The sequence below is a fragment of the Cajanus cajan genome, chromosome 2 (assembly GCF_000230855.2).
Source record: "Cajanus cajan strain Asha chromosome 2, NIPB_CcT2T_4, whole genome shotgun sequence".
NCBI classification, from domain to species: domain Eukaryota; kingdom Viridiplantae; phylum Streptophyta; class Magnoliopsida; order Fabales; family Fabaceae; genus Cajanus; species Cajanus cajan.
In genome coordinates this window covers 2558348-2584897 of record NC_138518.1, presented here as the reverse complement: position 1 = coordinate 2584897, position 26550 = coordinate 2558348, and the positions used below count along the sequence as shown (strand labels likewise).

The following is a 26550-nucleotide window of genomic DNA, read 5'->3' as shown; positions in this document are numbered from 1 at the left end:
ATTGCTAAAGACATGGATATCCACTACTAGAAAAATTAATATTTGTGACGAATTTTGTGACGGAAAAAATAGCATCGCTAATAGTGACGGATTTTGTGAGGGAATTTTAAGTTTTGTGACGGACTAGAATTTATTGACTTTTGTGACGGATTTTGTGACGGAATATATTCCGTCTCTAAAAATCCGTCACAAATTTCGTCACTGAATAAAAAAAAAATTTGTGACGGATTTTGTGACGAAAAAATTTTCGTCTCTAAAAATCCGTCACAAATTTCATCGCTAAATAAAAAAAAATGTTTGTGACGGATTTTGTGACGGAATGAACTTCGTCTCTAAAAAATCCGTCACAAATTTCGTCACTAAAATGAAAAAATTTAGTGACGGATTTTTCCCTCTCAAAATTCCGTCACAAATAGGTTAAAATATTTTGTGAAAAATTTGTGACAAATTGTTTCCTCTCAAAATATTAAATTTTATTTATGAAACTTTTATATTTAAGAATTATGCATAATTAAAGAAAATATGTTAATTTTTTTTTTAAAAAATAATAAAATTAAAAATATTTTATTTCATTAAAGGACTGAAAAAATTATGAAATTCATTTAATTAAATAAAAAATTGTCAATTTTGAACATAAGAAACTAAGACATTCATTAAAAATATTTAAAAAAAAACTTGTGAAATTAAAAAAAAAAAATATTAATTTAATTTTGGCTTAATTACATTTTTGATCCCTCAAGTATTGTAATTGTGCAATTTTGATCCCTAAGATTTTAATTGGATAATTTTAGTCCCTAAAAGATTTTAATTGTGCAATTTTAGTCGTTTAATTTTTAATTGAACAATTATAGTCCCTCAAAAATCATAATTGTGCAATTTGAATCTCTCCCATTAAAAATTTAATAATTTTAAAATTTTAATATATATATATATAATAATAATAATTTAAAATTATAAAATTATTTGCTTATTTAAGTTAACATATACTATAATTTTTATTAATGTAACAAATGATATATATTTATTATTACTAAATAAATAAAATTTATATATTATTAATAATTTAATATTGCTAATAAATTAATATCAATAATATTTTTAGTATATTTATAGATAAATTGATAAATTGATAAATATAACTTAGTATATATTAATATACTTTTACAAAAATATAAATATAGTAGATAAGATATGTATATTTATATTTTTGTAAAAGTATATTAATATATAATAAGTTATATTTATCAAATTATTAGTTTATGTATAAATATACTAATAATATTATTGATATTAATTTATGAATAATATTATAAAAATATAATATATATATATATATATATATTATGTATTTATTAATAATAAATATATATCATTTGTGTGACACCCTCTACCCCACATAGCATAACACAAATAACAAAAATTGAATAACATAATATTTTTCATAATTGAAATACCAAACATGTTTAATTCAAATCAAAACTCATGTATTTGTGGAATTAAATAGATATTCATACATGTCATGCAACAAGGAATACAACAGAACAATCAAAAAGCAAAATATAAACTTGCATAGTTTGTTTGTTTCTCTCAGGGTTCTCTTAAGAACCTACCTAGTACTCTAATCCATACAATAAACATCTTACTCATATAATTATCTCTTACAATTGCATTCTCTTATGGTGTGTTTGGATGAGGAATTTTACAAATTCAAGGAATTTTAAATTCTTGGTATTTGAATTACTTTGATTTCAATTTCTATCATTCTTAAAATATTTTGTTTGGATAATTAAGTCAATTCAAATATCTCAAATTTTAAATTATTAGGTTAGATAAGATAATTTGATTCCATCATGATAAAATTAATTTTAAAAATATATTTATATGTTGAGATTTTTAAAATAAATTTTATAAAAATAAATATTAGCTAATTTTTAAATATTTAATAATTTTAAAAATTAATATAAGATAATATTTAATAATTTTAAAAATATTTTTGAATATCTAATAATTAAAAGAATGAAAGAAAAGATAAAATATATAGGTGAAATAAGAAAAACAAATATGAGAAATTTCAAATTCTCCTATTTTTGCGAGAATTTGAAATTATACTATTTTAAGGAATTTCACAAATGTTCCAGTGTGAGAACGGCCCGTTCTGGGCTACTTAAAAATTAAAATATTATAAAAATTAATTTTCATAAATATTCATTATTAAAATACTAATAATTATTAAAAACCTTTAAAACACTCTATAAAAGTCATTAACTATAAGAAGATAATGTCCACAAATATAAAATAAATAATAATTAACTAATTTAGTTATTTATTGAAAAATATCTTTCTAATTTCATAATTTTTAATTTTAAAATTTAAATTTTTAGTTAAAAATTAAAAATTTCTTATTTTTTTTAATAAAATAATATCCTTTAATTTCTTATTTTTTATGCTTAAAAGCAAACTTATAAATTAATCTAATTTAGATTTATGAAAGAAATAAGCACAACCTAAAAAATGGAGATATTTTATTTTGTATGAAAGTTGTTAATATGACAGGTATTACTCGATCTTGTGTTTTCAAGTATCCTAATATTGTGAAAAATATGAGTTAGAATTGATTCAAATGAATAAATATTATAACTATATATTCATATGTATCACAAAGAAAAAGGAAGGGAAATAACATATGAATTAATTGACATTGTAATAACTATCCACAGTCAACGGTAGTTTAGATATACTAGTTGATCCTCTCCTAATTTCTAGTTTAGTTTCCTTAGTACTTGAATCTGAATAATTTTCATGCTATTGAACTGATGGACACAATAAAATAAATAGGCATAAAACATAATCAATCCCTAAAGTTTAGGGATTTAGATAAAACTGACTAAGGAAACTAAACCAGAAATTAGGAGAGAATAAACTAGTATATCTAAACTATATCTTATTGAATTATCTTAATTAAAATATATTTTTAAATTTTAGTTAATTCATTATCATTCACTCACTTCATTAAAAAGTGATAAAATTTAATTAATTTAATAAAATAAAAACTTTAAAATAAATATCTAAAATCTGTAACAATTTCTTAAATACAAATATTTAATTAATTAATTATAATATATACTAAATTTAATATTAGAAAATTTATAAATATTTTAGTTTTAATTTTTATTATCTTTTGATTTAATATTGGATTTCTTTTGATTATGAAAGATAGTAAATAAAATTTAAAATCTGTATGAGTTTGTTTGATAAAAATGTTTAATTAATTTTAATATATAATAAATTTAATATCAAAATATTTACCTAGATTTGAGTTATGATTTTTATAATCTTTTGATTTAATATTGGATTTTATTTATTATAAAACATAATAAATAAAATCTAGAATCTAGAGCAATTTCTTTGATACAAATATGTAATTAATTTTAATATATAATAAATTTAATATCAAAATATTTATTATAATTTTAGTTATGATTTATATAATATTTTGATTTAATATTAAATTTATTTTGATTATAATATTTTAATATATTTTATTTAAAATATTGGTTAACATATTTTATTATATTTTCATTTTAATTTATTATAAAATAATTAGAATATTTAATTTAACATCATTAAAAAAATAATCAGTATAAAATTTATTCTTTTTTAATTTAATTATTTATTATAATACTTTTTAGTTACTGTATTTACCAAAAAATTATTTTTAATTAAAATATATTTTAGAATTTTAGTTAATTCATTATCATTCACTCACTTGATTAAAAAGTGATAAAATATAATTAATTTTAATTAATTTAATAAAATAAAAACTTTAAAATATATATATAAAATCTGTAACAATTTCTTAAATACAAATATTTAATTAATTAATTTTAATATATACTAAATTTAATGTTAGAAAATTTATAAATATTTTAGTTATAATTTTTATTATATTTTGGTTTAATATTAGATTTCTTTTGGTTATGAAAGATATTTACCTGAATTTGAGTTATAATTGTTATAATCTTTTAGTTTAATATCAGAATATTTATTATAATTTTAGTTATGATTTATATAATATTTTGATTTAATATTACTAGAAGAAAAATTATTTCCACGTATTAGCCCTAAACAATCAAAATTATTACAGTACTAGAAGGGTAATGTACAATGTAAAACAAATAAATAAATAAATAAGGGGAAGAAATGGAATGTAAAAACTAAAAACCCTCTCTTATGTATTGTTGCAATGAAAAGGAAAAGTCCCGCTTCTACTGCAAGAAGGTTCTCAAACCTAAATTCTTCCCCGCCCCCGCCACCACTCAGTAGATGCACGTTCACTCTCAACCCTAAAACATTCTCAAACCTAAAGCGCTCACTTCACTGCTCGACGGCGCCAAGGTCACGGTAAAAGCCATGGAGCCCCGTATCGTGCGCGAGATTGACGCCATGCGCCGCCTCCAGCACCACCCTAACATCGTGGACTTCGCCGGCGACGGTGAGCTCTTCTCCAAGCTCTCCCGCCGCGGCTGCCTCCCGGAGTCCCTCGTGCGCTGCTACTTCACGCAGCTCGTCTCCGCGCTCCGCTTCTACCGTCGAGACGAAGGTGAAGGAGGTTGGCTTGAATTTGGGGTTTAGGGTTGAGGTTGGGAAGCTTCTCCAGACTCCACCTCTGCGCTTCGCCTTTAGGGTTTTTCACGCGATCGCTGTCGTCCTCGTCGGGGAAGAGGTTGGCCGCGCCTCTGGGGAAACGACGATTACGACAGATTGGGTCTCGGCAACTTGGATTCGCAATGGAAACCCTCCGTTTGCCCTGCCTTCCGCAATCATGTGCTAGTAACCTGTAAAAATATTTTCTACAATCACCTTTCCTACAGTCATGTGCTTGTAAATTTTTATTTTTTTGATTTAGCAGCATGGGATTGTTGAATGAAGAGATTGTTGAAGATAGACTTGTAAATCGTTCATTGCAAAAAGGGTTGCTTTACCTTTTTTACCTTTTTGTAAGTTTTAACTAGCCTTTGATATTAATACATGTATTGCTCCAGTATGTTTTGGTGATTGTTGAAGTTCTCTTTCTTAGAAAGATGACAACAATAAGGGGATGAACCGGAACACCATTTTATGATTATTATATAATATTGTTATTGCATTTTTCTTGTTTATTTATTACTGATTTCTTGTCCATTTAGGGGCCAGCTAATCGTGTACTTAATACTAGTTGTTGGCTGCAAGAGCACGAGTGGCAGCAAGATATTGCAGTTGTTACAAAGTGGCTATCAAGGGTGTCCCTGGTATGCAGATTATTTCTCTTGTATGTGGTTTAAATTTTCAGCACATTATACTATAGCTAGTATGCGTGCACGCACATGGATCTTGTGTAATTCAATATGATGATTCTGATCCTTTTTTGATCCAAATTAATTGTTTATTGAAAAAAAATCAGTATAGGTGGCTTTCATCTAAACCAAGTGCTCCTGCCAATTCAAGGTCAACATTTGAAGAAAAGTTTCTTTCACAACAAAATCAAACTACAAGTCAGTTTTTTTGCCATATTATGATTGGAATTTTTTTGTTCATTGTTTTCATATACTCTGTTTTGTTTAGACTTTCCAAACATTTTATTTATATAATTATCTGATTTTTTATTTTTTATAATGTTTTGCAGTCTAGATTAGCATTGAAGCCAGATGGATTATTTTTAGCAGCTATTCTTGGGGGAGAAACATTAAAGTGACATGCTATTTTTATTTCTTGAAATTTCTTTGGAACACAAATGGATGCAGGATTTTAATGATATTTGTGTTGTTACCAGGGAGCTCATAATAGCTTGTACATTGGCACAGATGGAGCGTGAAGGAGGGATCAGTCCCCGAGTATCACCTTTGGCACAGGCATGTGTTATTGTAAAAGTATTATCTTCTGAATTGTTTATTTATCAGTTAAGATCATCGGTATTTTGATGGCTTTCCTATTCACAATCTACCCATCTTTAGTTCTGACTTATGCGGGACAGACAGCATACCTGATCAAGCATCCCAATGATCATGATGATGGCTTTTACAAATTTATACCAACTTCAGTCTACTGGCCTATCTTTGTCATTGCAACTTCAGCTGCTGTTGTTGCTAGCCAGTCGTTAATATCAGCCACATTTTCTGTAATCAAGCAATCTGTAGTGCTGGATTATTTTCCTCGTGTAAAGGTTGTCCACACATCTCATGATAAAGAAGGAGAGGTTTACTCCCCTGAAGTGAACTATATCCTGATGGTCCTTTGTGTTGCTGTGATACTTATTTTTGGAGATGGAAAAGATATTGGAAATGCTTTCGGTATGTCTGTTTCTAAAGCCCTTTGATTGCTTACATAACTTTATAATTACTACCTGATTAAGAAAAAAATAATTCCATTTTATTCACATTATGAAGTATTATAACAGTTTTTGGGTCACGCATTTTGATTTGAAATTAATCAATGGTACATTATAGATCAATAAAAGGCTTTTGTTAGCTCCAAGTATGTCAAAATATAATAAGCTATTCTGTAATCAAGACTCGGGCAGTCTTCTGAAAACTGTAACAGTTTCGTATGTCTAGAACTAGAAATAAATATAGCTTTTGCCATATAGAGAGGCCTTAGACTTGCTTCTATTTAGTAATTGAGACTATTTAGTATCTAATGACAGTCTTTGCAATCTTCTGATGATAGTATAACATTTGTTGCAGGTGTTGTTGTGAGCCTAGTAATGCTTATCACCACTATATTACTTACATTGGTCATGATCATGATATGGAGGACTCCTATGGTGCTGGTTGCCCTATACTTTGTTGTATTTTTTGTGATGGAAGGGGTTTATGTGAGTGCAGTTTTCACTAAATTTGCTGAAGGTGGATGGATTCCTTTTGCCATATCATTTATCCTTGCTTTCATCATGTTTGGTTGCTTTCATCATTTAAGTCTAGAAAGTTTACTACTTTACTTCATTAACACAACTATTAGAAGAACAATAGAAAGGTCATATATACAATTCTATATCGAAATAATTGTCCTGGTATGCATGAAAGTATGCTTGAATACATGCTGGGGTATCCAAGAATAGGGAAGAGTTTTGTATACTGAGTCTTGAGATGATTATAAAATAATTTTTATCAGCAGAAATGTTACGTGTTTGGTCACATTAAATTTGAAAATAGGAGGTATGACCATCTCAGCTTGTTCAATGCTTCTATGTTAGTCTGACTACATTCCCTCAAGCTTTTTTGATAAAGTTTGGCATCATATTGTCATCAATGGTGCTTTTTGGTCTGGCTATTTAATTTTTTTAGATATCTGATTTACCATTAAAAATATTAATGAGCAATAGTTACAATTCCACAGTGATAAATCAGGAGTTAATAACAAGCCTGCTTTGGTTCCCCCTGTCAAGCTCTTTTGCTTGTGGAATTGTTATTGACATTAGGTTAAATATAAACATTGATTTATTAGTTGTTTCTCTTCAGAGAGTAGCAGATGAGAGGACAGCTAAAGCCACAGAACTTGAGCAGAAGGTGGCACTTCTTGAGGTACATGAATAAATAGTTAACGTTTTTTCCTTTTTGAATGTGAAGGCTGATTAGTGATTACTATTCTGAAAGAAAAATCTGCTAAAATGTTTTTGGTAACATCTATTATCAGGTTGAATGTGCAACTTTAAATCAAGAACTACAAGACATGGAAGCCCGTGTGTGCCGGGAACAAAAAAAGTCACCAGAAGAGGCAAATCAAGTAAAACAGGTATTTAAACAGATTATTGAGAAGAAAGTAGGCCATTTTTTTAACTTTATTAGGTTTCCTTATATTTCATACTGTCTACAAAGTTTATCGATAAGTGTATAGCATATTTAGAGTCAATGTCGTTTGTTGTTTATTGCCACCAATTCAAAGCACTTTCGATTTTCTGTATAAATATAACTAGAGCACATATTTTGATTATTTTCTATCTTTTATGCATATTAAATGTCACTGTTTAGAAGTAGACCGTTCCCTCTATTTTTGCTACTTTACATAACTGAAACACTTACTACTTTTATGTTTGTCCCTCTGATTCTTTTGAAATACATACTACTGATACTAGACCTCAATGCCATTTCTTTTATCAAAAGAAAATGCAAGAGGAAAAAATTTCCATGGTCATAGTTGAACCTGGCTGTGGTTGGGCACATAGCTGAAAACAAGCTATCTTCATTAGAGGCATGCTTTTTTTAATTATTTTCGTGTGAAATTTATTTGAGATAATAACCTCCTGTCTTGCAGGTCAAGTTGAACTTCCCATTATTGATACGTTTGGTTTCTCTGTTTCAGGCTGAAATGCAAAAAATGAGAGTTGAAATGGCTGCCATGAAGAGGGATGCTGAGCATTACTCACGTCAGGTAATAATTATGTGTTCCTTTAATATTCTCTTGAATAAAATTTAAATTCACCAGTTGGATATAGAAATAAATAAAACCTCCGTGTTTCTTTGTGGGCAAAACTTAGACTTAATGGTCATACTGCTGCATTTCCAGTGAAATTTTCAAGTAACGTCCTCGTGTACTGCATCATTTTCTGTAGTTTTTATCATATAAGCTGTCTTGTTTCTAATTTTGGGGTTAAATAACAGTAAAAACACTTGGTAAAACCATTTCTTTGCCTAAATGTGTGCCTTGTGGATTTTGATCTCTAAATGATGAAAAGTATCATGGCTATGGATATACTCCAATGAAGCTTTATTGTCATAGTTACACTGATGGAGGTCATTCATTATTTTTCATGTGTTGTTTTGCCGATTAAGCACATCATTAATCTTGGGAACTCCTCTTGATGTCTGTATTGTTCTTTTATCTTCATTTTAAATGATATCATGCATTTTCATAAAAATGACTTGATATTTTTGTTTTGATTGATATTGTTTCAATAATAGGCTCTGGTAATCGATTACCCAAAGAGAACCTTTTAATAAATAACTTTCGAACATATGATTTCCATTGTCTGGTAATCGATTACATGTATAGGTAATCGATTACCAGAGTTTTAAAACAATAGTTTTCTCAAATTCAGTAATCAAACAGTTAGCGAGGGATTCATCCCAGTTAGTGACGGATAAAATCCGTCGCAAATTGTGACGGATTTTGTGAGGGATTTAATCCCTCTCAAATAGCGAGGGATTTTGTGTCATCACAATTTGTGACGGATTTACATACCTCTCAATCCCTCTCAAATTGCGAGGGATTTAATCCCTCACAAATTGCGAGGGATTTAATCCCTCACAAATTGCGAGGGATTTAATCCCTCACAAATTGCGACGGATTTTTATTAATTTCTAAACATTTATTGTTACAAATTAGTGACGGAAATTATATTGTTTGTGACGCCTTAATTCCGTCACTAATTGTGACGGAGAAAATAATCCGTCACTAAATATTTTGTGACGCCAAATTTTGTGACGGAATTATTTCCGTCACTAACTTATTTGTGACGAATTTTATGAAGTTTAGTGACGGATTTTTTCCCTCTCTAATTTTAATTTTTCTAGTAGTGTATCACACATGTTATAAGAATCAACAAAAACGTTTGCTTTGATGGAGAGCGTTAGTATGGAGAGAGTTGTGAGCAGCAAGCCACAAAAAGAATTTGATATTTTTTTGGCAAAGGAAGGGACCAAACCCAAGAACCAACATCGAGAGTGGTATCTTGAAATGAGTTAGCACTCGTGAGAAAATTTTGATTTAAAATCTTAACGAAAAAAAATGTTTTGATAAATAAATAAATATGTTAGATTAAAAGATGACCTTAGATCTCTAAAAAATAACCAACTTAAACGTTTTCCAGATCATACTATAAGACAAACAAATGTAGACAATTGGTTATAGTAACGTATAATCTTTTAGATGAACTTATTCGTCTGTAAGATGAATACATTTAATGTATATCATGTATGATATTTAATAACCAGATTACATTTGTCTATGATATTATTTAATAGATCAAAAAGAATAAAAAAAAATTCAATACTCGCACTTCAAAAAGGAATGAAAACATATTTTGCATTAGAGAAAGGGAAAAAAATTCCTCAAAACATTGAAATCTTGAAAAAAAAAATTCATTTTTACTAACACATGCAACAATTTCTTGTGTTTAGTATCATAAATGTGATAAGTAGTTTATTTAATCAGATAAGAAGTAACTATTTGGTAAAAATGCATTTATGTTCACAATTAATGCACTAACGAACACCTCTTCCCCCATTAAAGGAAGACGAAGAGAAATAAAGCAAGTTTGTGAGAGATGTTCAAGGATTTATAATAATCATAGAGTTGTAAAAATGAGTTTTGGCTTGTGGACCAACCTAACCCACCTTGAAAATGGGTCGAGTCAAGCAAAAAAAAATGAAAATTTTTATAATAGGTTAAAAAATTCAACCCGATCCACCCAAGTTGAACCCATGGTGGGTCGGGCTTCCCACTTACACCTCCATCAACCCAACACACCAATAATCCACTGAACCATATATTATTATATATGTATTATTTTAATAAGTTATCATTTTTTTGTAGATAAAGATAAAATTGATGTTAAACAATATCAAATTGCTATAAATTTATCTACTCAAGATTCCAATGAAGTTTAATATTGATGGACAATCACTTTAATAAAAAAAGATTTTTTTTTTTATTTTTTTATTTTGATTATTTAAAGTTGTATATTTTTTTAATTAAGTTCAATGTTATATGTATGATACTTAATTTGACAATTTTTATTTTATATTAGAGGTTATTTTAGATTAGAGTTTATTTTAAATTAGAATTTATTTTTAAAAAAAATTAGGTAGGTTGGTAGACTGACCTGTTTAGCCCTCTAACCTGTAGTGGGCTAGACTAGGTTAGAAAATTTTGAACATTAAGGTTGGTGGACTAGGTCAAGCCAACCCACTTAAAAAGTGGTTTGAGGTGGGTTGGGTCAAACGAGTCAAGTTAGCCTGTTTTGACAGTCCTAATCTTCATGAGGCACTAATATAAAGAAGCTTGAAGATTTAGAAATATGGAACGATCATTGTAAAAATTATACATTCATTCATTCTGTAAAAAGCTTTATACTTAATTTGCTTGCATTACGTTTTGATAATAAGACGAAATAACAAGTGATTTTTCAGCTTTAACTATATTTTATTACTTGAATTTGAAGAGACTTGATTGTAAAAAATGTTTGTTTGTTGAAGCATGGAAAGACTTTGTTGTGAAAAAATACTTTGAAGTTTGGAGTGATTTCACTGTTTAAAGAATATTTAAGTGGTTACTTGAAGAGACAAGTCAGAAAATACTTAAGTTATGTCAGAAGTGACTTGTAAAAAAATACTTGTATCTTTGTAAAAGATAGTGAAACTTTATGAGAATGATCAAAAACTAGACGTAGTCCAAGTGATTGAGATAAATTAATATAAAAATATTTTGTATTCTTTGTTCTTAACTCTTCTTCTACATTCATAAATTTTTTTATATTATTTTAGTGTTTCAAAAAGTGTTGAGTTTCTTATTAACATTATTCAACCTCTTTCCAATGTCTATTTTTTCTCAAAAAAAAAAAAAACTTGTGAGTATAACCTTTTTTTAACCCTAGTTGAGTTCAACTCAATTGATTTTCAAACACATTCAAAGTGTTTTACAATTTCTAGTTAAATATGTTTTTTTTTTATTTCTTTGTTTTATATATATTAGATCATTAGACTTGATATAATGATGAAATTAAAGTAATATACATGAGATCTAATATTTGAATCTTATCATTGTTATTATTGTATAAAAAAAATTATCTTTTAAATTATAATTATATATATATATATATATATTCTTAATTTATTTATAAGATGAATATAAATTTTCTTTTGAAAAATTTGATAATTCGACGTGATTTGCAGATAACAAATTCGGTACTATGCCATATTATTTATTTATTTATTTATAAAATTATTTTTATTTTTTTATAAATATATTTCATCTTTGTATTATACTAAGAAATATTGTTTCTCTACAAGATTTTAAATAAGTTATTCAATATCTACTAGAGCTAATTTAGTGATAAGGAATTAGATAATATATATACAATTCAAGATTTGAATTTTGATAGATTAAAAAAATACTCACTTTTAATTAGTCGATACATCATTAATTAATTACTAATTAAAAATTTAACTTGAACATTATTATTCTTAATTTACTCTTTTATTTTTCATTATCGTGATCGGTCCAAATATCAGGTGAATAAAACTCTTGCTTAAGGCTTCGTTAAAATAAATTAAAAAAAAAAGCTATATTAATGTATATACAATTTTTCCAAAATCAATAACTCAAAAGATTTTTTATATCTTTAAAAGTTCACTTTAAAAAAGTACAATTCTAAAAGATATATAAATATATTTATTTTTTCAAGATATCTAAAATATTTTTATTTTTTATAAAAGATATTATTATTAATTTCTTAAATATTTAACTTTAAAATTTACCGTAAACTTAAGAATATTTTTAATGGATCCTATCCATTAAAAAAATACATAATTCAATTTTTTTATTTTACTTTTTATCGTAAGAAAGATACAACAACATGAGAATCAAACTTATCTCTTTAATTATACATTTACTTGAATCTATTCATCATCGTAATTCCTAATAGCTCTATAAAGTAAAAATGTAGTATAAAAATTAAAATATTAATAACATCATATTCTTATAAGTAAAATACATCCTAAAATAATTAAAATAAAATATTAATACCTTTAAATTTAAATATTTAAAACATAAATACTTAAAAAAAAACTAATATTTTTAGACTATAGATATTTTAGAAAATATTCTCTTTACAAGTCCAACTCTAAAGCAAACCCACAGACTACAGTGTGGATATCATAAGTAACAGCAGGCTATATATATAACCAATTAACCACCCTTGCTCATGAGTGAAAGGAGACAAGAAAGAACTTTCATTGAATGCAAATATGTAATCCTGTCCAAAGTCTTATGCAAAAATCTTCCATTCACTTTACTTTGGAGGGAAACAAATCAACCACATAGGTAATAGCAACATAGGATCATCTTGAGGGACAATGAAACCAAAGCTTTGACCCTCATCATTGTCATAGTCATGTGTACTCTGCTGTTCCATGACAAGAAATTGGGTTCTTTATGGTTTTCTATGATGTTAAGAGTGTGGAAGACTTTGTGCTTGTTTTTAAACATTCTTTTCTGATGTTTCAGTTATGTAGCTTTGCAAGAGAGGAGCATTCTCAGCAGTTGGTGATCCAAGGCTACCAACATCTTCCTCTATCTCTTCTGTTGCCTTTCCCCATAGTACAGTATAAAGGCCAATTGATATTATTGTGGCTCCAACTACACTGCAAAATGCAGAGAGAATGAATGTACACAAATGAACATTTCAAGTTTTCAACAAATTATATCATGAAATTGTACAGTTTCTTATTCATATGCCAATATTGTATCAGCATAATAATGAGTTGATTGCATGATTTTTTTGAGCTTATTAGGTATTAAGGGGTATTTTTGGCTAAACTTCTCCAAAATACTTTTAGAAGAGAAAAATGGGAAAGAGATAAGCTTCTACATAAATTAATTTGTAAAAGTTCTATCTTGTTAACTTCTCTAAAATCTTATCTTTAACTTATATAAGTTTATTTTAGCCTATAAAAAAACATTTCAATCATTTTTCTTTCGTTTCTTTTTAGAAGTGGTTTCCAAGAAGTAGTATTATACCTTCCAATGTAAAGAGTATCATCAAGGAACATAACACCCATTGCAACAGCAATAACAATTTGGAGTGGCTTGAAGGATGTTACATAGACTGCCCCCTTTAAATGCAGTGCCCAGGCATAAACTACATTGCTCATTAACTTTCCAAATATCCCCTAAGAAGAAACAAAAATGTGTCATCAATAAACTAGCTAAGCATAAAAAAGTGTATCATTTTGATCAAAGTGCAGCAACTGTTTGCAGGATATCTTACAGAGCAAACAATGGATAGCAGAGAAATATCTAGTCCTACTTTCCAAGCCCTTGGATTTGGCACTACAAAGAAACCTACTGCTGTAGATAATATGGTGGCAGTCACATTGTAAAAGAAAACTAGAGTTAGTTCATCTGGAAACACTTTCAAGATATCCACCTGCAAAGGAATTAAAATTCGTTAGAACTAACTTTTTGAACTTTTCCATATATAGTAAACAGATTTTTATTTAATTTATGATCATATCAAGCATCATCAATTATCCACTTTAGACAACCTCAAACCTACCTGTAAAATGTACCATACTGAAGTTAGAAAGTAGTCACCTATGAGCAGAATGGCAGCAATGGCCCAACTTGCATCCTCTGATCTAAGAAAGATAATTGGACGTTGAAGTAGTAAGGAAAGATGTGTGTGAGCCTTTATGATTGGTATGCCTTTGTACAATGTCAACACAAATGCTCCTGCTATTGATATTATGCTTCCCATTACCTTAGCTTGGCTACTTCTACTTTTGGCAGCTAACTTTTCCATCCTTAATTGCAGTGATAAGAGGACAAGAGAAAACAAAATAAGGGGGCAATACACTCATATATTCATAGTGGTTAATGTCAAGCACTAACCAATAGTTTTAAACCATTTTCTTTAAAGATCACATTGCGCTTAATTCTTACCATTGATCGCTGTCATAGTTTCGTTTACTAAAACCTTCATGGTAGGGCATGACATGGATAGGACTTTTGAAAAATTTTATCTAAACTAAACCAATCCATTTTATATAATCAAAATTTTATAAAATAAATTGATTCAAAACGGAGAAAATTTTAATGTAGAAAAGAGAAAGTGCGTAATAATTCTTACTAATTCTCACTATTTATAAAAGATGATATTGAAGGTTGTGACTATAATTAATCACAAAAATTAAAAATAATTATTTTTAAAATTTTGATAATTAAAATTAATTATTATATCTCATTAAAATTGATATTAATTAAGTTATAAAACTTGTAATTAATAAAAAAATTATTTTAAATTTAAATTTAAATTCAAAATAATTTTATGAATTAATTAACCTTTTGAAATATCTCAAAATATACAACAATCTCCACATATTTCAAAAGGTTTAGAAAGATATTTTGAGTTCTTAGGATGTAATGCATCAGATATGATGTAGCAAGCTATTGAACCAAACATAAATTAACAAAACTTAACACATAATATAGTGAGTATAGTAAGTTATTGAATCCTATTAACACTTTAACACATAAATTTTGGGTTCTACTGAATAGTCTAGCTCTGAAAACATCTCGGCATAGTACCACGACAAGGACAACCCTTTGCCATTGTTCATGTTCGACTGCAATAACGTCTTAGCAAACAACGCCAACTTCTTCAAAACCTCTAAGGCATTGCCACAATTGTCATCTAATCAACATTCCCTCGTTCGTTAAATCAAAAATTGCTTGTGGTCTAAGTAACTCGTGCCCAAATCTCTATAAGTTGTTCATGTGTTGAATATACAAATTAATTGAAATTCTTCAAATGTAAAATACATAATCCTAAAAGACTTATCCACAAACTTCCATACAAATCTCTTAACTAGATTCCCAATATCTACATACTCTCACATAAGTCACTTAAAAGATTTATCCACAAACTTTCATCTAAGTCCTTTAGCTAGATTCCCAATCTACGAACTCCTACATAAGTCTCCTAGATTTCTACTACTAAGGATACAAAAGTGGTTAGTCCAAAAAAGAATGAAGAAGAAATTAATATCCTTGACTCTACTAAGTTTCACTATTCATAAAAGAGATATTAACTGTTATGACTATAATTTAATTAAAAATATTAAAAATATTTAATTTTAAAATATTTAATAATTAAACTTAATTAAAACTACAATAATTAAGTTATTATATCCCATTGAAATCAATACTAATTAAGCTTTAAAATTTAATTAATAAAATAATTATTTTTAATTTAAATTTAAAATAATTTCAAGAATTAAATAATATTTTAAATTATACACTAATATTGGTGATGAGTACTAATTAATTAGCATCTTATTTCTTTGTCAATTAACTTTCTGTACCGCCCAGGAAATTGAAGCGTTGATTCATAGGCGTCAATCTGAAAATGTAGAATAAAGTGGTGGGGTTCTAAATTCACCATTCCTCTTATCACACACTAACAAGTGTGCTTGCTTTTATTAAGATATTACATTGCGTGCAAGAAAAGAAAACATATGACGTAGCCTTTGAAATAATTTATAGGTATTTACGTTGCAATATAAAAATATCCTCAGGTAAATAAGAAATTGCAAAATTCAACTAACCAACCTGCAAATTACAGCAAGTATGAAAGTGAAAGCAGGCACCAAATTGCCAATTGATGAAGCGAGTGTTGGAGAACTATAGCTAATTCCAGCATAACCAAGTATCTGAGATGAACTTCTGCAACACATGACCATCAAAATACAAAAAATCACACACACACACACAAAGTAGTTATATAATTGATGAGAATCTTGGATTTGACCACAATTAACAACAGTAACACTGAGAAAACTTATACTAAAAGGCCTTGACAAGTGTGATTTTAAGAGTCAAGTGAAGTAATTAATTAAGTCCCCTTACCCTATGACCCCAAGAAGGACTATCTTGGATATTATGGAGAAACTAAGTGGAGGAACCACTCTTGTTCTGCAAAGAGACATGAAAAACAAAAACATAACCATTGTTAGTGCTGAGATAGATACAAGTTTGTTTATGATATTCAATAAACAATATTTGGTAACCTTCTGGAGAAAAAAGTGACTGGAAGGAGTATGGTGGTAGCAACAGCGTAGGCATAGGCCACAAAGACATGGTTGTTCATCCCTTGCAGTGTGGCTGCTTTGAAGAGTGTGAGTAAACCCATGTCATTGCATTCATTGCCTATTAGAACCACAACTGGTAGAAAATCCCTGTAAAAGGACCATCCTCTTGCCATCACTCTCTCACTTTACTTTTTTCTTGTCTCACTGAAACCTTATTATCCCTCTCTCATACTTTAGTTGTTTTGAATTGTCTCTTGAGTTATAAGCATGTTCTTGCCAAGTCAACACTTTAACAGCTTTTTAAATGTAAAAGTAAGAAAAAAATTTAAGTGTATTTTATTTTATTCTAATTAAAGAAATAGAGTTATTTTTAAAAGAATTTCTATAGTATCCATTAGTATTTGAAGGATTTGAATATAGTCATGTCATTAATTTTAATGCATTGATGATGACTATGATAATAATGAAGGTAAGAAGTTGGATGTCATTAAAATTACATAATAAAACAATTAATTTGTTCAACACAAAAATCAAATAGAAGCAGGATAATTGTAAGGTTTTAACCTTAACTAGAAAACAATGTACAAAATCCTTTGATTGACAAACCATTTACAACATCCTAGTCCGATCCCTTTGATCGAAAAATCGCATAAAATGCCCTTTGATTGATCATAATACCACACATAACATTGTTTACGAAAATCGCATACAATAGTAACACACTTGACCGAAAAATCACATTTTCAACAAATCCAACAATTTTAAACTAATAATTATCTTTTTATTGTCAAACATAAGAAACAAGAAGTTAAACATAAATAATATAAAAATTCTTTAATTTTTGAGGTTACAGTAACAACTTCTTATTTTTACATGTGTCGGTAATAAAACCTAACAAATGGATTAATTTATGCATAATTTTCGATTTAACTAATGATTTTGAATTCGATGTGTACTAAATATACAATTCTAGGAAATAGTTAGAGGATAACTCGAGCAAAATTATTAATTAAAAAATATTTCTTGAATTATGAATCATTCATCCAATATTATTATTTAAATCATCTAGTTGTAAGAATATTTTTGAAATAATTAATATTTAAAATTATTATATTATTAATTAAAATTATTTAATTTAAATATTTTTATTAGTCTTAATCATCTATTTTTTTTCTTAATTATATACAAAATTGGAAGTAATGTTATTGCGCTGGAGTTTTAATTATTCTTCCTTTCAAAGAAAATGACAAATATTGAATTTGAAGTTGAAGATCTTGATATTAAATTTAAATTATCTAAAATCGTGCAATGTGGCATGTGCATGTTATTTGTTGCTTTTTGATATATTGTAACATATCTTAGATTTGATATTTTAGTAGTTTCACACGGTCATATTTTATACAATTTCTCGCTAATTAGAATCTTTCATTGGTTAGAACTCATCGTAGGTAGTCTTTTCTTAGACGCTTGACCACCTCTAGGATCAACCGATTACAAATCAACACAAAAATTTTCAGTGTGTTATATCCTACTTTTCGAGAAAATTTCTAGAAGATCACTCATCTCTAAATTACTTCAAGCCAAGTGTGTTTAACTGTAGAATTCTTATATGATGAGCTACCAAAAAGTAGATGCATCTTATTAGTATAGGTAATACAAATTAACTCAATTAAGTCATCCTCAACTCTACAATCTCTTACTGGTACAAATCTTTGGATCCCTCACATTCAGGTGCATTTGGGCTATTACAAGCCCACTAACTTCCATATGTTTCATCCTCGAATTACATTGTACTAGGAGAGAGAATCAATCTTTACTACCATTTGTAACACTCCTCAAATTTGACGTCTCGGTGGCTCCACTCCACAACACTTTATATGGTAACATTTCACATAACTTCTCACTCGTCAAAACCCTTCACTAGTCAGAACCTTTCGTAGGTAGACCTTTCTAAGGTATATGGTCACCTCTAGGATCAATGATTGTTCCCACAAACCAACCTAAGGTTTTTGACATATTTTGTCTGCACTCGCATACTTTATGGGAAACTTTTAAAAGATCATTCATTCCTAAATTGTTATAAGCCAAGCACACTTAATTGTGGAGTTCTTACGTGATGAGTGTTGCATCTAAAATGTGCTTAAGACAAAGGTATTTTACCATACTAGTAATAATGGACAAAGTTCCGATATTGAATCCAAAGAACTAGGTTTAGCAATTACCAACTTAATCTTGTTTTTAACCATTTGAAGATAACAAAATTTAATTGAGAGAATATTGATTTGTAAAGTGAAAACAAGGTCTAGAAAATTGTTATTAAAAATTTAGAGATAAAAGTTCTAGAGTTGTGACTTATTATTTCTGATTCCCTAAAGATAAAGTTGATAAATTATAAAACAATGTTGTCAAATTTTATTTATGAAATTGTTAACAACCTTATGATTTCAGAAAGTTAACAATCTTTTCATCTTAAGAAAAACCCAAATTAATTGTAAGAGTTTTATTCGAAAAACAAAACATATGCGCACATAAGCAAATTAATAAATTAACTCAATTGAAAATTAAGAAAACAATTTGACTATGTCAATTTTCAAATAATTCAATTATTTTAAGGTTTTGTTAATTAAAAGAGTTTGATCATATGCAACTTTCAATTATCTAATATAAGAATGAAAAACATTAAAATATAACAAGAATAATTCATGAATCATCATTGAGGATTCACAAGAAACAATTATATCACAACCTTAGAATGAGAGAACTAGTTAGACATGTTGCTAGAACTCGTTAAAAAGGAAAAGAATTAGCCATAATTGAAAAAATCCTTCTTGGAGGGTTTGGTTTTAACCTTTTACAGAACCTTAATAACGAATAAAGGATAAAAGAAAACTAAAGCTAAGAACATGAGAAAACTAGTTAAAAGCAAGATAAAAACAATGTGTTTGGACATCCTTATTTATAGTCAAAATATCACAAACAAAATTTTAAGCACATTCATGCACATGGGAAGCATGACTATGCTTATGGCAGTCTTCAGAGCAAAACAAAGGGAGCACAAGCATGCTTTTGACATATAGGGTGTGCTTGGTTAGCTAAGCACAATGTGCATATTAATAAACGTAGTCAAGCTTCACAACATGTAGAGGAAACATATACGTGCTTCAAGAGTGGAAGGGTGTGTTTCATTCATTCTGAAGGAAGCACGGTCGTGCTTATTGGTAAGCACGATTGTGCTAAGCAAGGTTATACATGTGGAGTATTTCATTTGAAGCACGATGGTGCATTAGCCAAGCATGATAATACATGTTTTCAGGCTTTAGTTTTGCTCTATTTTATCCTTTAATCGTGTAGATTTCATCCTTTTTTTATTATTTTTATTTGTTGTACACTTAATAAAAGAAGTGAAATATTATCAAAGTTTAAGACAAAACAACATTAGATATTTAGTTCTTATGAAGCATTTTGATTGTTTAACAAATTTTGTTTATATAGTTAGATAATACAAATTTATTTATTTAAATTATCATCAACTATAAAAAATTTTATTTGTACAAATTATTGTATCTTTCTCATTCATGTATGTCTAAACTATTACATATATTATATAATATTTTGCATGATTGCGTTTATAAAATATCTCATGCATTTTGTTAATAAAATATTTTCGTTATAAATTAGCAATAGCAGACTTGTGTGAGCATGGGTTCAAGATGGAAAATACGAACGAAAGTGACAAAGTGGTATTTTCTTCCTTTTTTTTAAGGTGATACTTTCAAAAACATGATTGAATTGACAAGAAAAGGAGAATCGATAATTCGTGATATCGTTCTTTGAAAAATAATATTTAATTACTTTTGTTAAAAGGAAGAACTAGATATATATATATATATATATATATATATATATATATATATATATATATATTTTAAATTTTAATATATTAAATCATTATATGTTCTGTATTTATGAAAGATAAATATGCGGCATTAAAGTACTTAATGTAAAAATAAACTCAATATGTTCGTCCAATTACTACCATACAAAGTGGGCATCATAGCAATTGTCTTTTTGTGGATGAGTGGGCAATCAGGAAGGAAGTTAAATATTATTTTGTTGAATATATAATCTATTACTCAAAAGATGAAACATTTATCTTAAAATTTTCTTTTATTTCTTTAGCCAATAGGTGAAAATGAAAGTGGAGGTGGGGTATCCATCCATTTTCCCTCTCCCTTTTCTTTAATTGTTTTGTTTTGTTTTATACCAAAGAGAAATGAAAGAAGTATAGGATATTTTTAATTGGGAATATTAATGGAGTTATTATATATAAGAATTGGTTATTATAAATTTTAGTATCGAAATATTTTGACCTAAATGACATGGTATTAGAATTATTTTTATACAAGAATCCTCATGAATAAGTTCCGATTAATAAAAAAGTATTTTAATTTTTAACAAAATAACTATAAAAATATGGAGCCTACAAAAAGTATTAAAAACTCAAATAAGGTTCTTTTATTAGAAAGAATATATAAAGTTTTAAAACTCTACATGACATTAAGAACTTCACAAAAGTTGCATTTTTACAATAATTAATTAGAGATTCTCTTAGAGGAAAAATAAGATGGGAAAAATAATATTTGAAACAATTATGGGAGGTGGAAAGTGTTAGAACATTGATTAACATCCACCCCAATGATGAATAAATGAGACATAGTCACAGAAAGCCACAAATATAATAGATGATATGAAAAAAAATAGAGAAAAAAAATACGATAAAATAATTAAAAGATAAAGTGAATGAATGATTATAATTATTGAAATTGTTAAGCACCGGTGAATTATTAGGGAATAGATAAAGTAAAAAAAGAAGTAAATAATTTCATAATTATCTATACGCTAAGTTTATTAACTTTTAAAATAATTATCTAAAAAAATAGAGAAATGGTTTATACATTAATAATGTAATATATATATATATATATATATATATATATATATATATATTGTCATCAAATAAAAAATTATCATAAATATATAATAAATTTGTTAAGTTTTGCAACAAAAAAAAAAACAATATTTGGAAGTTATACCTATCATAATTTATAATTAATTAGTAGTGTAAAATCTTATCTCATAGTCACTAAATTCTAAGGGATTGTATGGTACACAATAAAATTTTTCATGTCTGACAATTATGATTAATGGGAATCTAGATTTTCTCGAATCCTAATTTTCAGGAATCATTTTTCGCATTTGACAAGTATATCAATTATCATTGGTAGTAAATTAGACAGATATCCACCTTATCAAATTCACATGATCTCGAGTTATAATTGTTCAATTATATTTTTGTACTAAATAGATGACTTAATGAAAATTAAGAATTGTTTAAAGTGAAATATGAAAAATTTATAAATTGATGAATGTAAAAAGAATGCAATAAACTATGAAGAATTTGACTTTATAATATGAGAACAGACAGAGATTGATTCACTAATTTTTTCAATAAAATTTTTCTTAAATTTTTATTCAATGTTAGAAATTATTATATAGTTAATTCAACAACTCACAATTATATTTAAATATTAAATCCTTAGGCAAGAAATTCTATGTTGTTTAAGGAAAATTTTAATTCCTTAGTCATTTTTGTTAAACAACTTGCATTACAGTCAAGGACCAAAGGTTGATTGATAAGACTTATCCTATTCTTAACACTAAGTATTATCAATATTTTTACCTAGATCGTAATTCTAAAAGGGTTTCTCAACCTTAGTTAAATTTATAAAATCATGTATAGGCTGATCAAAGCCAAAACAAGCATTAAGCATAAAGTAAAAATGATTATTTGAATAAAGATATATTATCGAATGAAAACACAGAGAATTACATGAGTACAATAACCACCTCAATCTTCAATAGTAGACACTTAGCCACTCATTATTAAGGATTACACACATAAGAAAGGATTTTTGAGTGATTCATGACTGTTTACTCACAAAACTCTCTATAATTTCTCTAAATTTGTGTTCATAAAATATAAGATGCATAGACCTCCCAAAAACTAATTTATAACATTTTAAATGAACTTTTTGTTTGTGTACATATGCTCAGAGCTAGGGATGGCAACGAGGCAGGTCGGGTACGGGTTTCATGATACCCGTCCCTGTCCCCACGAGTCAAACTCATCCCCTTCCTCGTACCCGTACCCGTCGGGTATATGATTTTCATCCTCATCTCCGTCCCTTTCGGGTATCGGGTATACTCGTACCCGTACCCGTACCCGTCAATTTTTTTATTTTTATTTTTTTGTAAAAAAAATATGATATTTTTAAATTATTTTTTATTATATTATAATTATAATTAGGTTATTTCTCTATTTTATATTATAATAAATAATCACACATAAAAAAATATTAAAATTCTTTAATATAATTAAATTGAAAGTGGATATTAAATTAAAAATGGGAACGGGGACGGGGACGAGTACGAGTACGAGTACGGGACAGGTAAGTATATACCTGTACCCATACCCGTACCCGATTTAATATATCGAGTTTTACCCGTACCCGTACCCGTACCCAGTCAAACCGGGTATTTCCCGTCAAAGTCGGACGGGTTTGGGTATTACCTGCAGGTACGAGTATTTTTTCATCCCTACTCAGAGTGCCCATGTAACTCACTAAAGTTAGCTTGTCGATCCTTTTAGAGGGGTCTCTGACTTGTCTTGCTTGAAGAGTCCATGTGATCACTCTAAGCGACTTTCACTTGCTCAAGCTAGCACCATTTTCCAAGGGATGTTTTCTGACTTGTCTCGCTTCAAGCTAGGCTTTGGTCATTTTGAACGAATTTCACTCGTTTGGACCAAACACTCTACTTGCTTAAGCAAGCTAGCTTCATCTTTTAGATGTAATTTCTAACTTAGCTCACTCAAAGCAAGCTATTAGGCACTTTGAGCGAAATTTGGCTCACTTAGAGCATGTCCAATTGAGCTTGGAACAATGATTTCTTTTGAGACTAGCTTCTAAGTTACATTATCCCTTAATCACACCTCAATTAAAAAAAAAGCTTAAATGTATTTTCAATCTCTCAAATTTAAGGTAAATTTATTTTTAGTCCCTTAAATTTTAAATATGTCTTTTTAGTCTCTATAATTTTAAAAAATATATATTTTTTTATTCTTATATTCAAATTTTGTTAGGAATTGTCAAATATTGTTGCATAAAATTTATCTGCTAGTATTCCTATTAGTGAAAAATATCACATTAAACCTAGATGATAGTGCATAATTATCTTAATATGTCACTTTCAGATATGTTATTGTTCTGGAAGATTAAAACAAAAGTTTTAAAAATTATATCGACTAAAAACAATAATTTTAAATTTAAGGGACGACCAAAAATAAATTTATCCTAAATTTGAGGGATTAAAAATATATTTAAGCCTAAAAAAATATTAAAAGTACCTAATATATTAACCAATTACATCCTAGAAATAAAAATTACATGTGACAAAAAATAAAATTTTAAAATATAAGATACATTTAATAATTAACTAAATTAAATGTGTCATTTATATATATATTATTAGTGACTTGAGAGACTAAACCAAAATTTTTAAAAATTACATGAATTAAAAACAATAATTTTAAACCTAAGAGACGACCAAAAATAAATTTATCCCTAAGTTGAAGGACGAAAAATATTTTAAGCCTAAAAAAGTATTAAACATACCTAATATTAAACAACTATCTCCTAGAAATAAAAATTACATGTAACTAAAAACAAGATTTTAAAGTATAAGATATATTTAAAATAACCTAAATTAAATAAAAATTGTATACATATTTGGCAATTATCAATCATGAAAATCTGTTTGATTGGTCATAAATATTTCTGGAAATGTTTATAAGTACCTAAGAATCATGCATTAAATAAGCAAATAAACTACACTAAATAAGTAAATAAAAGTAACATGATATTTTACTATATTAAAATTCTAAGCTAAATTATACTTTTGGTCTCTCTATCTTTGTCGTTCTATAGTTTTGGTTCCCCTATTTTAAAATAGAGACATTAAGTCTCCCTATTTTTTTTTAAATATGAAATTTTGATCCTCCCATCAATTTGATATTTATGTGTCATTAAATTTTGACATTGTCGACTAATTTATGACCACTTTTTTTTTGCTAAGCAAAAGAGATTTATTAAAAGGAGTATAAGGGGTACTCTAACTCATATACAAATACAATAGGCCAAAGAATACTTGCAGCAACTAAAAACACGGTGCCTAATTTACAATCACAACAAAAGAAGATACGACACCTAAAAAATAATTACTGAGTGATTTACCACAGATTTCACACAAGGACAGTGTTTGAAATAACCTTGATGATGACAGTATGTGATCTCCCACAAGTATAATATTGCTAGTAGCTTAGGCACAATAAGCTAAAAAATCTCATCCTACATACTCAGATGCTCAAAAATCGAATATATGTCCAAAAAATTTAGACAGACAGTGGGGGAACCAACCCAAGATGAAAAGGAATACCTGAAAGAAAGATTCGTAGCCTTAAGCCACTTTCAAGAACGTATTTGAATCAACTCCAATAAGTCAGAATGTAATGTGTCCTTTTCATAGAAAATAGCCTCATTCCTAACAATCCAAAGAGACCATAAAACATTCATCCACACAGTTGACCATCTTAACTGATCCACACTAGAGCAAATAGGTAAACCACAAACTGTGCTAAGTGAAGCTGGCAAGAATTATGGAGCAGGGACTTTATACCAAACCAATTTAAATACAACATCCATATGCAATAAGTAAAAGGGCATTCAAAAGATTAAGTAATGTGATATTTAGTTGATCGACTTATATGGATAAAAATTAAAAATAACATACAATTTTTTTCGTATATATCTATTTTTACGAGTAATTAATATTTATTTTATTAATAATATCTTATTTGTATTTTTTTCAATTTTTTATTTTTAAATGTCATGTTTTTAAATATCATATTACTTAAGTATGAGTAAATGTTAAAAACTTAATAATTAGTAGATGTGATAGAACAATTAAAATTCTGTATTTTTAAATTTAGAGAAATTAAATGTCTCTATTTAAAATAGAAGGACAAAAATTACAAATTAATAAAAATAAACTGATTAAAAATACAATTTAATCAAACTCTTATTTTTATCTTGACAAAGTTAATTTCATAAAAAATCTATACAAAAAATAATTCTTGAGAAATAGTATTTTTTAAAAAATAATAAACTAAATATAAAAAATTAACATTCACGATGAAATTTTCAAGTAAAATCTTTCCTCTACGAAATGGCTCCTAAAAGTTATGTTAAAATAATTTTTGTACACCCAAGTATACTATTTGACATCTAGAGAGATAAAAGAAAAACAAAAATATACATATAATAGATGATCTAACGTGGTAAGAAAATAGAGATAACTCCTACAGAATGTTGATGTGTTTGAAAAATTGCGTGTTCAATTAGCATTATTCAGTAGTTATATCTATCTTGCTTTTTGATTGATTAACAATTTTTAGAATAAAATATTAAAAAAATTAAGAAAGAAGGAAAGAAATAATAATAATAATAATAATAATAATAATAATAATAATAAATAAATAAATAAATAAATAATAAAGATAAAAGATATATTGTTTAAATAAATACCGAAAAAC

At 27.6% G+C, this 26550-nt stretch overlaps 1 protein-coding gene and 1 long non-coding RNA gene across 2 annotated transcripts; one reads left to right on the top strand and one right to left on the bottom strand.

The window, feature by feature from the left end:
* The first annotated feature begins 7483 nt into the window (after positions 1-7483).
* LOC109815784 (uncharacterized) lies at positions 7484-8760 on the top strand. Its single transcript, XR_014431870.1, has 3 exons — positions 7484-7556; positions 7669-7767; positions 8335-8760. It is a non-coding gene; the product is annotated as an uncharacterized LOC109815784 (long non-coding RNA).
* Positions 8761-12808: 4048 nt separating this feature from the next.
* On the bottom strand, positions 12809-17099 carry LOC109812560 (WAT1-related protein At3g28050). Its single transcript, XM_020376550.3, has 7 exons — positions 16821-17099; positions 16660-16725; positions 16363-16476; positions 14309-14555; positions 14021-14179; positions 13771-13922; positions 12809-13394 (listed from the first exon to the last, which is right to left on the bottom strand). Exons 1-7 carry the CDS (start codon positions 17012-17014, stop codon positions 13232-13234), a joined length of 1095 nt encoding a protein of 364 aa, XP_020232139.2. The 5' UTR covers positions 17015-17099; the 3' UTR covers positions 12809-13231.
* Positions 17100-26550: the final 9451 nt, after the last annotated feature.

Excerpts from the sequence above, each read along its gene's own strand:
- LOC109812560 (XM_020376550.3), bottom strand. The coding sequence starts at position 17,014 with ATGGCAAGAGGATGGTCCTTTTACAGGGATTTTCTACCAGTTGTGGTT. Across the intron at positions 14,556-16,362 it reads ATACTTGCTGTAATTTGCAG|GATGGAAAAGTTAGCTGCCA; the intron begins GTTGGTTAGTTG and ends ACTGCAATTAAG. Across the intron at positions 13,395-13,770 it reads GATACTCTTTACATTGGAAG|TGTAGTTGGAGCCACAATAA; the intron begins GTATAATACTAC and ends TGCATTTTGCAG.